This window comes from Pituophis catenifer, unplaced genomic scaffold (assembly GCF_029215685.1).
Source record: "Pituophis catenifer annectens isolate HBS135680 unplaced genomic scaffold, rPitCat1.0.hap2 SCAF_3, whole genome shotgun sequence".
NCBI classification, from domain to species: Eukaryota; Metazoa; Chordata; class Lepidosauria; order Squamata; family Colubridae; genus Pituophis; species Pituophis catenifer.
In genome coordinates, this window is record NW_027256883.1 from 27,070,588 (window position 1) to 27,086,896 (window position 16,309).

The following is a 16,309-nucleotide window of genomic DNA, read 5'->3' on the forward strand; positions in this document are numbered from 1 at the left end:
TTCTTGGGAAAAACCGCGCGCGCTTCTTGGTTCTGTTGGCCATGGGGGCGGCGTCGGCGAAGGAGGCGGGGCAGGGCTGAGTTTGGGCTACGGGTAAAAGTTCAGGAGCAGCGAAGCGTTGGCTTTGTTTGCTTGGCAGTTGCCGAAGGAGAGCTTGTTCCGCTGCTTCTACCGCTATGGCTACGTTAGTGAAGAGAATCATCAGTACTGCAAGGGCTCCCGCTGCTATGGGTCCCTACAGGTAGGGTGGAAAGTGAAAAGTCCTTTTTGACATAGCTTTAACCTGTGGAACTCGCTGCCACTAGAAGTGACCTCTGCCCAATTGGTTCTTCCCGGGTCGATTCCAGCGGGGAGAGGACGGATTACAGCAACTTCTGCACAGGGAGGAACGTCAAATGGGCTGAAGTTTATTCCCCAAGGTGGGAAGAAAGGGAACATGTTGAACATGTAGTCTACAATAACTTAATTTGGCAACTCTAGATGTTATATTGAAATGCAGTAATGAAAGACATTTAAAAGTATGTAGCCTTAAAACTAGTGTCTTGATGCAGATGCTCAAAAGCATTGCAAGCATCTGAAATGTGTCCAGATTTAATATTGCAAAAAAATAAGAATACAAATGGGTTTGCTGTTGCATAGATATAAAACATATGGATAAGGTGCCTATTAAGCATATATCTATCAAGCAATGTTTATAAAAGCCTGTTGAAGACTTTCCAGGAAAATGTTTTCTGTTTTCTCTGAGGGGCAATACCAAATTGTTTGGAGCAAAATCCACTGGACTCAATGAAAATAAATTCGAATACATTCCTGTGGAAGGATAGCTACCAAAGCCAAAGTGCAAACACTTTGGCCACTTAATAAGAAAAGAAGATTCATTTGAAAAGATCCTGATGTTGGGAAAGACTGAAGGCAAAAGGAGAAGGGGACAGCTGAGGATGGGATGGTTAGATAGTGTCAGTGACCCAATGAACATGAATTTGGGCAGGGCAAGGGAGACAGGTGTGTGTGTGTGTGTGTGTGTGTCTGGTGTGCTATGGTCCATGGGGTTGCGAAGAATTGGACACGACTTAATGACTGAACAAGACCAACCTTACACTTGTTTCGAGCACATCATCCCTAAGACTGCAATCTTTATCTGAGAGAAGCTGAACTGATTGTAGTAAATTTTTATTTTTGAGCAGAGTTATAGAAATGCGCTATTGATGTTGCTAGGAATGCCACAAAACATAAGTATTGTTAAATTTTAAATTGTGATATATTTTTGTCCTATAACCTCAATGTAGCATTGTAGATTCTTTAAGCCAGAGGCTCTCAATCTTTTGGGCACCAGGGACTGGTTCCATGGAGAAAGGTTATTCCATGGAACAGAGGGGTATGGTTTTGTGTGCTGCCTGCATCCCGTAGATGGGGCTTCACTTGTTTGTGTGGCCCAGTTGCTAGCATGCTGTGGACCAGTGGAGGTCCATGGACTGGGGGTTGGGGACCCCTGCTTTAAGGTATCTCTGCTGACCAGGTACAAGGGTTTATTTACTTAAGATTCTGGAAGTTTTGCTGCATTTTTGTTATTCTTGTTAAATGGTTGAATCAACAAAATAAATTCTTATTTATCTGGGTCACAATATTAGAAAAAAATGTATAACTTGCGATTCATTTTTCTTACATTTACATTTTCATTATCTCTTACTTTGTATTTTTACGAAATAATTCTTGAGTTGTCTAGAAAGTCAGCACCCACCCTCCTAGAGAATGAAATTCTTGGGGAATATTAAAAAGGCAGCATAGAATGTTTCCCCTAAAGAAGAAATGGGAAAAAATCTTAAAGGAGGCAGAAACCAGCACCAGTGTCCCTGCCCTAAGTAGAAACTGAGGAGGCCAGCTTTTAGAAATGCAGATTTGGAAATCGATTCAGAAAGACTGAGTCAGACAGAAACTCCAGAGAAGCAATTAAGATTGACATGATTAACACACGAACACTTAGGATTTGCATTTCCCCTTCTGCCTAAGCCATTAGAATATTAAAGGACATGTTCTTCCACAGGAACAGGAAGCTCAAATACAAAGCCCAAAGGTATAAAAACCCACCCACTCTCAACTGCATTTGGTCAGCTGTCCCAGAACTGCATGCTGTGGTTCTGTTCATCAATAAACTTTCTTTCCAATCAGCCTCCATATTGTTTCCAATGCCTTTCTCCTGGCTTGGAACTGATGGATTTTTCCTTCCTACAGTTGCTCAACTAACATAGTTAATGAATACTGTAAAGTTAAGATTGCTACTCCTGTTTGCTACAATTCAGATTCCTCAGGGTCTTATTTTTTGAAGTGTGCAAATTAAAACTTGCAAAACAATACTGTGCCTATTTTATCTTCATGTTTATTAAAATAATTTTTAATACTATATTACTATTTTTCTGGGTTTTTTAGTCCCCCGAATCAATGTATTATAGAAGCTTACTCTATAATTAGTTTAAAGGAAATCTTTAATTCACTTCATATTAAAACTAACTCTGATTAGCAATATCCTCTTTTATGCAAAACTAAGGATTTGCATAGCAGCAGTGAATGAGCTTAAATGCTTGGATGTGACTGCCAGTCGGAGAATAGGATTTATAAACTATTCAGATTGGTAGGAAGCAGTTTTGCAAATTCACTGTGCTCACCTGACAGGACACATTATTTTAATTCAGAATATTCACTTGGGATTCACTTTACTTTTTTCTGCATTGGTTGACTACTACCATATATAGAGACTCGGACAAAACTACTTATTATTATAGTAAATAATCATAATAAACATGAATCAGCTATGCAATAATTGTAAATGCTAATCTGGAATATAATAAATAGGATAGTTATACCTTTTTGCCATTTCCATTGTTTTTGGTTCAGGCTACAATATTTTAAATATTTGTTCAAATAACTAATAAAAATATGTTCATAGCATTTTCCATCCTCATTTGCCTTGGGATGAGGATATTTGGATTCTTTTTTCCCCCCTGCTCAAGGATACCTAAATGTGGTTTCTTTATTTCTAACCTTTCCAGTAACGATGTGTGAATTTTAATCATTATTGTTAAAATTTCTTAAAATTGTAGAATGGAAAACTGTACAGATAAATTGTGCTAGTAATTGGTTCACTAAGAAAGAAGACTGGCCTGCTGTTGTTGCATTTTAGTCATCTGTAGAGATGCTGCCCAGACTTCAAAAAACTAATTAGTGTAAATTATAATGTGTAAAAAAGAGCTAATCTTTTCTCAAGGCACAGCTTCAGGAGGAGGCTTTTATGGGATCTAGTGGTTTTTTTAAATTTGTTAGAAGTTGCTTGTATGACAGAAATTTTTTCTTGCCAACAATTCATGGATGTTAGTCTATCATAACCCAAAATCGGGATTCTGGTAGCGTCCTTTCCAAGTAACAGATTTTATTAAAGGGCATTAATTACTATGAACTGCAGCTCACATCATCAGATCTGTAGTATAGTATAAAGTTGGGCTCTTAACTCCTGCCCTTGTATGTTCTTGGTCAGATGGAAAATAGTGTGAGGTGATCGGACTTTCGATTAAGCTGTCCTGATTTAGAAGAATATGACCTATAGAGCAAGCAGACCAGGGGTGAAATGCTCCCGGTTCAGACCGGATCGGATGACCCGGTAGCGGTCGTGGCAGATGGTTCGGAGAACCAGTAGTGATGGCGGCGCGAGGCTCCGCCCACCCGCCCGGTTGTCGTTTTAACCAGGAAGTAATGTGTTTTTTAAGTAATGTGTTTTTATTTTTATTTTTTTTTTTTATTGCAAAAGTTTTTCAATTACATTTTCACCCCTTTTTTCACCCCCCCACCTCCCTCCCCAAACTTCCCATCCTCCCTAACCCTCCCCCCCCAGACTTCCCTATTACATACTCATAACTAATAACACTAATATATAAACCTGAACCCATCCCTCCCCCTATATAATTTTTCCTCTTTGTCTCTTTACATTAAAATATTTCTAATACATTATTTTCAAATAAAAGCTATTTGATACTTTCTAGTTTGGTATTTGTTCTGAACATATTCTATCCACCTTTTCCATTCCCATTCATAAGTCTCTTGTGAACAATCTTTTAAATACGCTGAAATCTTCGCCATCTCTGCAAAACTGGCCATCTTCAAAGTCCATTCCTCGATAGTAGGCAAAGCTTCATTCTTCCAATATTTACCTATCAACAATCTTGCTGCTGTTATCATATACAATATTAGTTTTATTTCACCCCGTGTAAAACCCTTAACTATACCCAATAAAAACAATTGTGGAGAAAATTGAATTTTTTTCTTCAAAACATTCTGCATGACCCACCAAATTCTTATCCAAAAAGCCTTAACTTTCCTACAGGTCCACCATACATGATAATACGTAGCATCCAAACATTCGCATCTCCAACATTTTGGCTGAACATTAGGGTACATACATGACAACTTTTTAGGATCCAAATGCCATCTATAAAACATTTTATAAAAATTTTCCCTCAAATTCTGCGACTGTGTGAACTTAACATTCTGAACCCAAATTTTTTCCCATGTTTCCAACATCACTGGTGTTTTTATTGTTTTACTACCAGTTCTCTGGAACCAGTAGTTAAAAATGCTTTTAAAAGAGCCTGGTGGCGCAGCAGACTAAAGCACTGTTATTAACAGTTATTAACATCAGCTGCCTGCAATTACTGCAAGTTCAAATCTCACCAGGCTCAAGGTTGACTCAGCCTTCCATCCTTTCTAAGGGAGGTAAAATGAGGACCCAGATTGTGGGGGCAATAAACTGACTTTGTACAAAAATATACAAAAGTATGAAGGCTATTGCTTAACGCATTGTAAGCCGCCCTGAGTCTCCGGAGAAGGGTGGCATATAAATTAAATTTAAAAAAAAGGGGGGGGGAAGAAATGCATCTAGAAACACTCATAAGCCACTTTTGGAAAATAACTTAATGTGTTCTAGATGGGAAAATAGCAGCATGGCTATTGATCTGAAAGCCGCTTTCTGAAATCCTACTATCACTTACAAGAGAACAATGCCACTATCAAGCGAAACTGGAAAAATGAGAGACTTACTCCGATTTCTATCTGTTGCATATAACTCTCCCTCTAGTCTTTTCCTGCCATTGGTTACAAGCCTGCAACTTCCCCCATTCTGGTGCAATTGATTTGCTTCTGGTGATTCCCCCCCACCCCACCCCACTCTAAGGTTAGAAAAGGGGCGGATTGGAAGACGCAGTTTCTTACTTACGGTAGAAGCCTGAAAGCCCCAAACTTCTGTTGTTGCTCTTTCTTTGGGAAACACCATAATGAAGCCGCTTCACAGCAGCCTCCTGCAGCTCTGGCCTTGAGGATCTGTTTCAGTGAGTGTTACCTTCCATTTAGCCACTTCTGCAGGACTTGATCATCTCCAGTTAGCTCTCCTTGTCAAGCGAGAATTTTCCCCCAAATGTCCCATTGGCTCCAGTTCTCTTTATACGCTCTACCCAAATTCCCTTCCAGATATGCGATGCAATCTTTCCCCAAAGATTTGGGGAAAATCTTTCGAGGCAGAAGAAAACATCTTTTTTGCAACTTGGATTCTTTTTCCAAGGCAGCCTTTATCAACCTTGTCCACTCTTAAGATGTGGGGACTTCAACTCCCAGAATTCCCCAGGGACTGGGAAACTCTGGGAGTTGGAGTCCACACATCTTAAAGTAGCTGAGGTTGAGAAGCCCAGTATTAAAGGGTCCAAATATGCCTGTAAAGCAGGGGTGAAATCTAGCAGATTCTGAGAACCAGCAAATGCCACCTCTGGCTGGCCCCAGAGTGGAATGGGAATGGAGATTTTGCAGGATCCTTCCCCTGTAGGGGGGTGGGAATAGAGATTTTGCAGGATCCTTCCCCTGGAGTGGGTTGGGAATGGAGATTTTGCAGGATCCTTTCCTTGGAGTGGGTTGGGAATGGAGATTTTGCAGGATCCTTCCCCTGCCAAGCCACACCATGCCCACCAAGCCACGCCCACAGTACCGGTAGTAAAAAAATCTTTTGCCTTGTCTGGGCCGCATTGAGTGAAGAGGAATTGTCTTGGGCCACATACTAAATATATAATATAATTAATTTATATAAATATCAGATTTCATTTTTGTAGCTTTTACTACAAATCGTAATAATCATGTGAGGTGACATTACTAGTTGTCCAGGTCCATGGGTTGGACACACTTGCTATAGAGAAAAAACACAAAGATGATATATTTTTCACTGAGGGTTCAGTAGGTAGAGACCATTCATAACTAAGAAAAAATGAAGAACCGGAAGATGTATTGATAGACACATCCAGAAATAGAATTGATTGAAATAGGGATATTCCATACTGGCATGTTTTGTTGAAGATCCCATTTGTAGGAATAGGGTAAGACAAATGGTAATGGCAAATTTATAAAAACAAAAACATGTTTTGAAAGTTATTAGAAGCTAAGCTCAATGTCATGCATTCATTAGTGAAACTTTATTTTTCCTATATAAAATTGACTTTGTGGATTTTTTTAAAATTAAACTTTCAGTAATGTGACCATGTAAACAGAAATGTTGGTCTCAGTCTATATTTACCTCATTTAAATTGACTTGAAAGCTTCCTTGTATGAGCATTGCAAAATGCTGCCTCAAATTAATTGGTTAGTGCTCTAAACTAAAGAATTTAAGAGGTACTTGCTGAGCTGGCATGCGAGTTAAGGTGTGTTATTGAACAGTCAGAAATCAGGTCAGAAGAACCATAAGAAGTCTTGGGAATTTACTTCCCAAATAGCCATTTGGTTAATGTCTGTTATTTTATAATATTTAAACCCATCCCAATCCTGTTAACATCAACTTTGCAGACTATTGATTAGCTGCCATCATTTATTTCTTTTCAGTAGCATTAACATCAATACCAAAAACTTCAACAGAACTTAGATTAGGTCTTATTTAACCAACCCCCCCTCCCCACAATAAATAACAAAAACAAAAAATGGTTGCATTGTGTTTTTAAAGAAAATATATTCAGAGAGTCGTCTACAACCACAATTAACTAAAATTTCCATGCTAAGCAAGGTGATTGATAAGTGAGTTGTGCCCAATTACACTATGTTTTTTGCCATGGTTGTTAAGTGAATCACTGTGTCAGCGTTCCAGAAAACCCCGACTCCCCGTAAAGACGCGGAAGCAGGCATTTTCCAAAGTTCTCTTTACTAGAAATAGGTAAACTGGCACATCTGGGAAATCCCGAATCTGAAAAGCCCGGGCTTTCCTTCAGTAATACAAAGCTCCCAAAACCACTCCCTTTCTCCTCAATCGATCACATGCTCCAATTACCGTCCGTTCCACCTCAACCCAGCACCTGACCCCCCTCCTCCAGATGCTGGATCACCATGACCTTGACCGATAGGAAGAATGCCATTATGTCTACTAATTCCCTTCTCCTAAATCCCCCCTCCTACTTTCCACACATGAGGAGGTGGCAGCATTGAAGCTTCCGGCCTAATATGGCTTCCAAGGCTGACACACTGCAGGTGTTCAGTGAATAACATAGTTGTTAAGCCAATCCATAACCCATTGACCTTGCTTGTCAAAAGCCACCTGGAAAGGTTGCCAATGGTAATCATAAGACCCTGGGATGTTGCAACCATAAATACATGCCAAGTGCCCTAATTTTGATCATGTAATCATGGAGATGCTGCAGTGGTCTTAAAGGCATAGCCTGATTGTAAATCACTTTATTCAGTGCCATTTTAACTTTGGATGGTTAATAAATGAATGGTTGTAAGTCGAGGACTACCTGTAAGTACCGGACCACCCCCACCCACCCTATTGGCCTTCTGAAAAGCGGTGAAGACCTGGCTTTTCCGGCAGGCCTGGGGTCGCTGATCTCGCTGTTGCAATCTTGTGAGATCCGCCATAAATGGTGTGAATGGGTTTTAATTTTTAAATGTTTTTATAATGTTTTTTTTTAAATGCATTGTAAGCCGCACTGAGTCTCCAGAGAAAGGCAGCATATAAATTGAACTAATAAATAAATAAATAAATAAACTTGCCAAGTTAGCGTTGTAATATGACTAATGCTATATTTAAAAGCATATTTATATAGTATCCTATAATTTGGAAGGAGGGTATTAAGATCTATTAATGTTAATTAATAGATGCAACATTTAATACTCTCTGATTCATATTCTTTTGAACTAAATTCTTGCTGCGTAGAAATTGACATTGATCAAACAGCCAAAAGATTTATTCTTCAGCATTGAACAAATATACATGTTCAAAATAAAAATCCAAATTGGTTTCTCTGGTTTTCTTCCATGGAGGGAAACTCCATGGAGGGAAACTCCATGCAATAGGCTACCAGTGTCCACAGAGAGAAAGAAAGTGGTGAAAATAAACCAGGCTTCTAAAGGTGGCCTAGTAAGGCTTTTTGTTACTAGTAATAATAATAAAATATATGAATGTCATATACTACTGCATATGAATATAATTATATGAATATATAAATATTTATATATTCAAATAGCAAATCAGTATGTCTTGCTCTCTTTCCTGATTCCTATTTTTCCTCCTTTTAACTATCTTAGCCAAGCAGTGTTGGTAGATCGGACCATGTATATCTCAGGGCAGCTTGGTATGGATCCCTCCAGTGGGCAACTCGTTCCAGGAGGTGCAAAGGAACAAACTCAACAGGTGAAATGTGATCTCACTTATTCTACTAACAAGTCTAAGATTACTATTATGGCTGGTCATATAGTCAGCAATGTGTTTAGACTGGATTTGGGATGTGGGCTAAGCAGATGTAGTTGCTTGATGATGATGATTAATGGAAAGAACAGATCCACAAAGTTCAAAATAGAGGGTCTGGTATTATATTTCATTATGGAAGTAGACATCATTATTTGAGCTCCGTAGAGCTGAAATAAAACACATTCCCACTTGTAATTTCAGAGAAGAGGCATCCTGTCAGCAAAACAAAGAGTGGCTGAACTAAATCCCGCCATTCCCCAGTGCCAAATATTTAATTGCTTCTGCCTTCTGACTTCCATTGACAAAATCATCACTTTTATCTGCCAACAAATGTTTGAATTAAAACTGAGTGACCTTCCTGATATTGTGGTTGTGAAAGGGCAATTATGCTGGCTCAGTTCATCTTAAAAGGCACAGGACAGAAACATCATATCCTGTGTGGGTTTTTTTTTTTTTAAATAAACAAACCTTTCAGGGACAAGAAAGTATTAATGTAACTTTCCTAAAGCTTTTGAGAAGGTAATACATTAAGGAATAAACACTATTTAATATCTGTCTATATGTTGGTTGCCATAATAGACTGTTAAATGAAAAGATATACATATAAAATGCATACAGGAGCATGCCAAGCAATCAAACAAACAGTTGAACAGGCTGTGTAAAATAAAGATCCAGTTAATTCTATATCTTCCAGGAACCACTGCAAACTCTAGCACAGGGTAGAATATCTGCGCCTTTCCACACTATTTCTGTATTTCAAATTGTGTTTCCTTCAGGGTTGCCCTATGGATGGCAGTCTAGCATAAGGAAAAGAATACAGCTGCTTCTGTATGTAATTGCCATTTGTTGCACACTTAACTTTTCTATCTTGAGAAAGTTAATTTCAATGAACTAATTGAATCTCTGAAGGGTCCTTGGTGCTCTCTGAGCTTGATGGTTCTCTTGCAGATGTTTCAGTACCCAAACTAGGTAATGAATCAGATGCTAGTCTGATGATGTTACCTAGTTTGGATAATGAAACAACTGCAAAAGAACAGCCAAGCTGAGAAAGCACAAAGGACCCCTCAGTTCAACTCTGAGCTACAAATATTCTCCATTATTAGTAACTGAATCTCTCTTCACTGGGACTTCCATCATTTCATGTTTTCTTAGATAGTATGTTTTCATTATCCTAGGCTGTTCTTGCATGTATTTCATGATGTTTTACTTTTGTGTTTGCATATGATTACCATTGTACCCTGTTCTGAGTTCAAGGAATGATGTGGTCATGTTCAAATAAATTCAACATTGTTTTCATTAGGCCCTCCAAAACATATTGGAAATTCTGCAAGATGTTGGCTGTGAGTTATCAAGTGGTATGTATACATTCAAATAAATTAATGAACTTATCTATAAATATATGGAGAGAAAAAGATGTTTTCTGCCTAATGAGAAAGAACAGCGCTCTCTATGTATACAGTTTTGGATAAGTGTTGCTTATTTTAAAAAAAAGTTTTTTTATTTTGAAAACATTAAAAACAAGACACAGACACACAACATTTATATACATATCACTTTTTCCTACAGCTACTTCAAAGTGATCCTTTCTTACTATTTACATATATTCACACATATTTTAACTTTATCTTATTCAACAATTTATTTTCCATCATTCATTCTTTCGTCTAGATTGTACTTTGATCTTCAACATTTTTTCTCCCCTCTCTCCTTTATTCCTCTTTCTGATTTTTCCTGTTCTCCAACCATTCATACCACCTGCACCACACTTTGTAATATTCTGTACTGGATAAGTGTTGCAATGGTACACAGGCTGTTCCTCCATATAATTTTTGTATTTATTGTGTTAAAAAATTTATTATTGGTTTTGCTTAAGATTTTTTTAAAAAATATCTCTAGACTTTTTGAAGAAAAGTTGTATATAAGTAATTTAAATAATACTTATTTTGTGTCGTTTCTTGGAACAGTGGATTAGTGCTGCAGCTTTTCTGTCTGGTATAACTATGGGTATTTTGATAATCCCTCCCCTCCAAAATAGTGAGTTTTTGGTTTTTGGAAATTATTAGTAAATTTTTTCTTTCTTAAGGGTTTTCTCTGTTTTTCAGATTGTCAGATTAAATGACAATCAGAATTAATGTTCATAATACTATTTTTTTTTCTGGGTTAAGAATCACACTTGGCCTTTGTGTAATAGGGTTAGGATTGCATACCCAAAAGTAATGGTTGGAGCCAAGATAACATAAAATTTCACTCCATTAACATTGAAAGGTACCAAATATACTCAAGTATAAACTGACTTTTTCAGCACATTTTTTATGCTGAAAAAGCCCCCCTCAGTTTATACTTGAGTGAGTAAATAAAATAAATGAAATAAATATTCAAAAACATTTAACCTAGTGATGCCTCAATTAATGTAATTTTATTGGTATCTATTTTTATTTTTGAAATTTACCAGTAGCTGCTGCATTTCCCACCCTAGGCTTATACTAGTAAGCTTTCCCAGTTTTTTGTGGTAAAATTAGGTACCTCGGCTTATATTCGGGTCAGCTTATACTCAAGTATATACATTAATTAAAACTTGTTTCTGTGAACATTTTTCAGTCCACTATCATTGTTCCCTGCATGATGATGATGATGATATTTTTATCCCACTTTTTATGTAACTCAAAGTGGCAATCTTACCTTCCTCCTCCTATTTTCCCTACAACAAGAACAGTGGGTTTGGTTGAGAGAGCGGGACTAACCCAAAGTCACCCACCCAGCTTTCATGTCTAAAGGAGTCCTAGAACAGGGATCTCCAACCTTGGCAACTTTAAGACTTGTGGAGTTCAACTCCCAGAATTCCTCAGCCAGCAACTCTGGAAACTCTGGGAGTTGAAGTTCACAAGTCTTAAAGTTGCCAAAGTTGGAGAACCCTGTCCTAGAACACTCTGCTGGTTTCTAGGTCAGCAACCTTCGCTACTGCAACCAAACTCAGCACATTCAGTTTGATTAAGTTATTATTTAATAACATCTGAAAGTCTCTGGGGGCAAAATCCAAGGTTTGGGGAGAATGTGTGCAGTCTTTGGTCCATAGATTGCACACATCTATTGTAGAGAAGCTCTTCACAAGTTGTTTCCCTCCGGAGATAAGATGTACAAAATTCAATAATATCTAGGCATCTTGATCATAGAAGGATTATAGGAATTGAAGTCCAGTACCTTCAAAAACCACCAAAGGTGGTTGAGGTCCAACCCTGTCAACCCTATTTGGAATGGGGGTGGCCTACTGATAAAAAAAGAATCACAATTCCAAAACACTTGCCAGATAACACCCTTGCAACACATTTCTATGAAGGTTTTCTCAGAAGAAATGCTGACTTACTCAAGTGTGTGTGTATAATACACAAAGGTTCAAACTTAATTATATTGACTGCTGAAATGTTTATAGCTAGGTAATGTGAAACATAATTGAAGACAGGGTTTCTTCATTTTTAGTGGTAAAGACTACTGTACTGATGACCGACATGAAGGATTTTAGTGATATTAATGAAGTCTACAAACAATGTAAGTATGGCTATTAACTGCACATTTAATTTATTTACTTTATTTTGTGTTTGGATGGAGATCTCTCCAAATATGTACTTAGGTTTCTGCTAGAACTACGGTATAGAAGTTTATGAATTATATTATCTCAAAGTACAAAGCATACTAGAACTTGCTAGAGACCGTAAAGGAACATTTGAAGCCTATAATCTGTTAAAAAGCATGCAAATTCTTTCATTTGGCTATACTTTAGTTAGAAAGTGTTTTATGTGGGACTAAAACTCTATTGCTTGTTTCTATAAATCCTTGTGGTTTGTAAGACCTCATTTGGCATTGTTCATACCTGGCAAACATTTGTTTTGGAACATGCTTTGTTTTGGGGAAAAAAGGAGGGATTTAAATTCTTAGATTGTTGATTTATCCAGTTCTATATGAATTTATATAGAATCAAGAGGCTTTTTCCTTACCTAGCTTTATAACTTGTTATTTAACATAGTTCAACTAAATACAGTTCTCAACTTCTCCAGTCAGTTATTAATTGGAGCTATTTATCTACTCCATATAGTTTTCAAGAGCAACTTTCCAGCCCGAGCTGCTTATCAGGTTGTGGCTCTTCCAAAGGTAAAAGTATCAGTTCTTATTTCTATAAACACTGGGAATGAATGTAATGTTTTTTAGATTAGAAAAAATGCAAACCCTTTTTTGCATTTTGTTATGTTCTTAAATATAACTTAGATGTTGAGAAACTAGCTATGTCTTTTATCAGTGCAGTCTTGTCTGTGTTTCTTCATAGATTGTGTGCTGTTTCTTTGTGCATCCTCTCATTTGAATTAAGAGAGTTCCTCTAATTTGCACAAGACATAATATATTTTGTGATTGCAACATCAACATGGGATAACTCCTGGATTTTCATCAGCAAAGAGAATATTAAATCCATATAAACTTGGCTGGAGGGGCAAGGGAGGGAGGGAGGGAGGGAGGGAGGGAGGGAGGGAGAGAGAGAGAGAGAGAGAGAGAGAGAGAGAGAGAGAGAGAGAGAGAGAGAGAGAGAGAGAGAGAGAGAGAGAGAGAGAGAGAAGCCAAATTGGTGCATTCAGATTGATCACTATACTCTCTGCTCTTTATATGAGCTGTGCCTGTGTTGGGATCTGAAGTGCAGTGCTATCAATATACTGATGGTATTTAGCTTTATCTAGCTACCCCAGATTTGACTGGAAATGTTAAATTTATGTCCCAGAACCGGAAGATTGGATGGGTCAAAGCAAGTTAAAGTTGAACCCAAGAAAGATGAAGTTGCTGTTGTTCCTTTGTAAGCTCCAGGGTTTTCTAAGGTGGTGGCACTGCTTCTTTGCAAGCAGGCCTTCAACCCAGGTTCATAGTTCTGCTAGATGTGTACCTGGTACATCAGCTGTGTGACTGAAATGGAAGAACCTGGCTACAGCGATTCATGCCCTTACTTACCACTATCTGATCGAACTTCTGTAATAAACATGGGAAGTCCATACAGAAGCTGTATTTGGTTCAATTTATTAGTTGGATCAATTTATGATTAGTACTTATTAAGTACTCCTTGTTATTTTGAAATTATTACACATGTTTTGCAGGTCCTCAGTAGTTGCCAGTAGAATTTGAAGTACAGTTTGAAATGCTAGCTTTGACAATGAAGTCCAATATGGCTTGGTAACAAGATATGTTCAGAACTCTTGTTTCGTGTGGTGGAAGTCTGAGATGTCTTCTAGGAGAAACTGGTAGTGATGTCCCATTTTCATGAACTAAGGGGACCTGAGGCCAGAAAATGTTATATTTTGGTGATGGCACAGCCTCTCTCAGTAGGGAGATTGGTTCTTTGATAATAGCCTTCCAAAAACTGATACAAACAAGCTTTTCTGGATGGCTTCTGGAACACAATTGTCACCAGTTATGTTATGATTTGGTTTGTATATTACTGTGATTTTATGATAGGAGAGATTGATTAATTTAGGGTTTACTCTGAAAGTGTTCTATCCTTGTAAACTCAAATTAAATGTATTTGAATTAAATACATTAAACCAGCGTTCTTCAAAGTAGTCAATAATCACCCCCCAAACATTTATGGGACTATCCTAGGGGCCAATGTTTGTAGGAGATGACCAGGCTGAGCCCAAGAGAAGGGTCAAACACATCATCAGTCTTTAGTCCCTGCCTGGCCATAAGAGATCTAGGTCCAGCCCACTTTGAATTCCATCCCAATCTTATCTACTGCCAATTTGCTTTGACCTTGGTAGTTCAGATTCTTATATAGAGTTTAAGCTTGCAATAAATATTTATATTCATTTGAACTGCCTGGATTTCCTGATTTCTCCAGTACTTGACAATGTTCATATTATTATTATTATTATTATTATTATTATTATTATTATTATTATTATTATTATTATTCATAGCAAAGTAGCATTTATTATTTTCATATTTTAAATGTTTAGGGGGGTGTCAATGAATAATCTAAAACACTGAACCTTGGCAACCTGAAGAGGGGTGAACTTTAACTCCCAGAATTCACTAGTCAGCAAGGCTGGTTGGGGAATTCTGGGAGCTGAAGTCCACACCTCTTCATATCACTAAAGCTGAGAAACACTGATCTAAAACAGCATGAGTTGAAAAATTTGAGGAGCCCTAAGTTAAATAAATCAACTCTGCCCTGATTTTATGTGTTATATTTTTCCTTCCAGGGTGCCCGTGTGGAGATTGAAGCTATTGCCATTTCAGGACCCCTTCAAGATGCCTCACCAGCTAAAATCTAACTGTTCCGATTTCTTTTGCCATGACCATTCTTACTATCTATAGGATTGAGTTCTGCTACCGATTCTCTCAAAAAATGTTATTCCTGAATTGTGAATCTGACTCATTTAGGGGTATTTGGGTGGGCAGATTGACTCACAGGCACTACTGACTGTACTATTAAGGCTGTCTGTTTATTCATGGTATAGCAATGTCATCAGTCTCAGTGACTTTAAGCTGTGTGCTGGCTAGCAAATTTTGGGAGTTGAAGTTCATACATCTTAAAATCACTGAGGTTGAGAAACATTGGAGTATAGTATGACTGAAAGACATTACAAGACTAAATAATTCAAACTGCTTAAAAGCATATTTTGAGGGGGGAAGCAACAGAACTCTTCAGATAAACTTGACATAGATAAGAGACAGTAGATTTTCTAAAATTGGGAATCAAGATTAACGTCTAGCTGTGTACCACATTAAACATAATTGTATACTTTAAAACATTAGAAGAAAAATCTATGAAGAATAAATCACATTGCTGTAACACTGATCTGTGTTGATAACATCAGTTTTGGCTTCTTTTCTTTTCTTTTCTTTTCTTTTCTTTTCTTTTCTTTTCTTTTCTTTTCTTTTCTTTTTCTTTTTCTTTTTCTTTTTCTTTTTCTTTTTTTTGGGAAAATTAGCTGTTAAACTTACCAGTTCACATTTTGTCTGATTCACAAGATAATATTCAAAGCTGCTACAAATTTTGTAATGAGAAACATGACAATACATTTTGTGTAATATATATATATATATATATATACACACACACACACATACAGTTAATATCTCGGGTTTCTTCCCGTGTAATTGTAAACATATCCTTAAAAGGGTAGTACAATTTACAATTACACGGGAAGAAACCTGAGATATTAACTGTACACACATATATACCCGTGAAAACTTACATAGACATATATATATATATATATTTCTACAATTAATTGGTTTTTGAAGAGAAATGCTTGATAATTATATATCACATTTATTTATTTATTTTTTAAAAGTGTGTTTGGGCTTTCTGAGTAGATCTTCTAATAGTCAGGTTTAGGGATGTGCTCTATGAAGACGATTCAGTTTGGATCTTCAGTACAGTGGAAAACAGCCTGCCTGTCCAAATTAGAATGTCAATTCAGAAATATTCAAATGTTTTTTTTTCCTCCACAACAAATTGGTATAATTCTGTGTGCGATTGATTGATTTACTAGATATTGTCACAAATCCTTTTACACCAAA

General features: G+C 37.2%; 1 protein-coding gene across 1 annotated transcript; it reads left to right on the top strand.

Annotated features, from left to right (window-relative positions):
• Positions 1–82: 82 nt before the first annotated feature.
• Positions 83–15,574, top strand: RIDA (reactive intermediate imine deaminase A homolog). Its single transcript, XM_070942102.1, has 6 exons — positions 83–241; positions 8,590–8,695; positions 10,053–10,107; positions 12,227–12,295; positions 12,840–12,895; positions 14,983–15,574. Exons 1-6 carry the CDS (start codon positions 177–179, stop codon positions 15,052–15,054), a joined length of 423 nt encoding a protein of 140 aa, XP_070798203.1. The 5' UTR covers positions 83–176; the 3' UTR covers positions 15,055–15,574.
• The last annotated feature ends 735 nt before the right edge of the window (positions 15,575–16,309 follow it).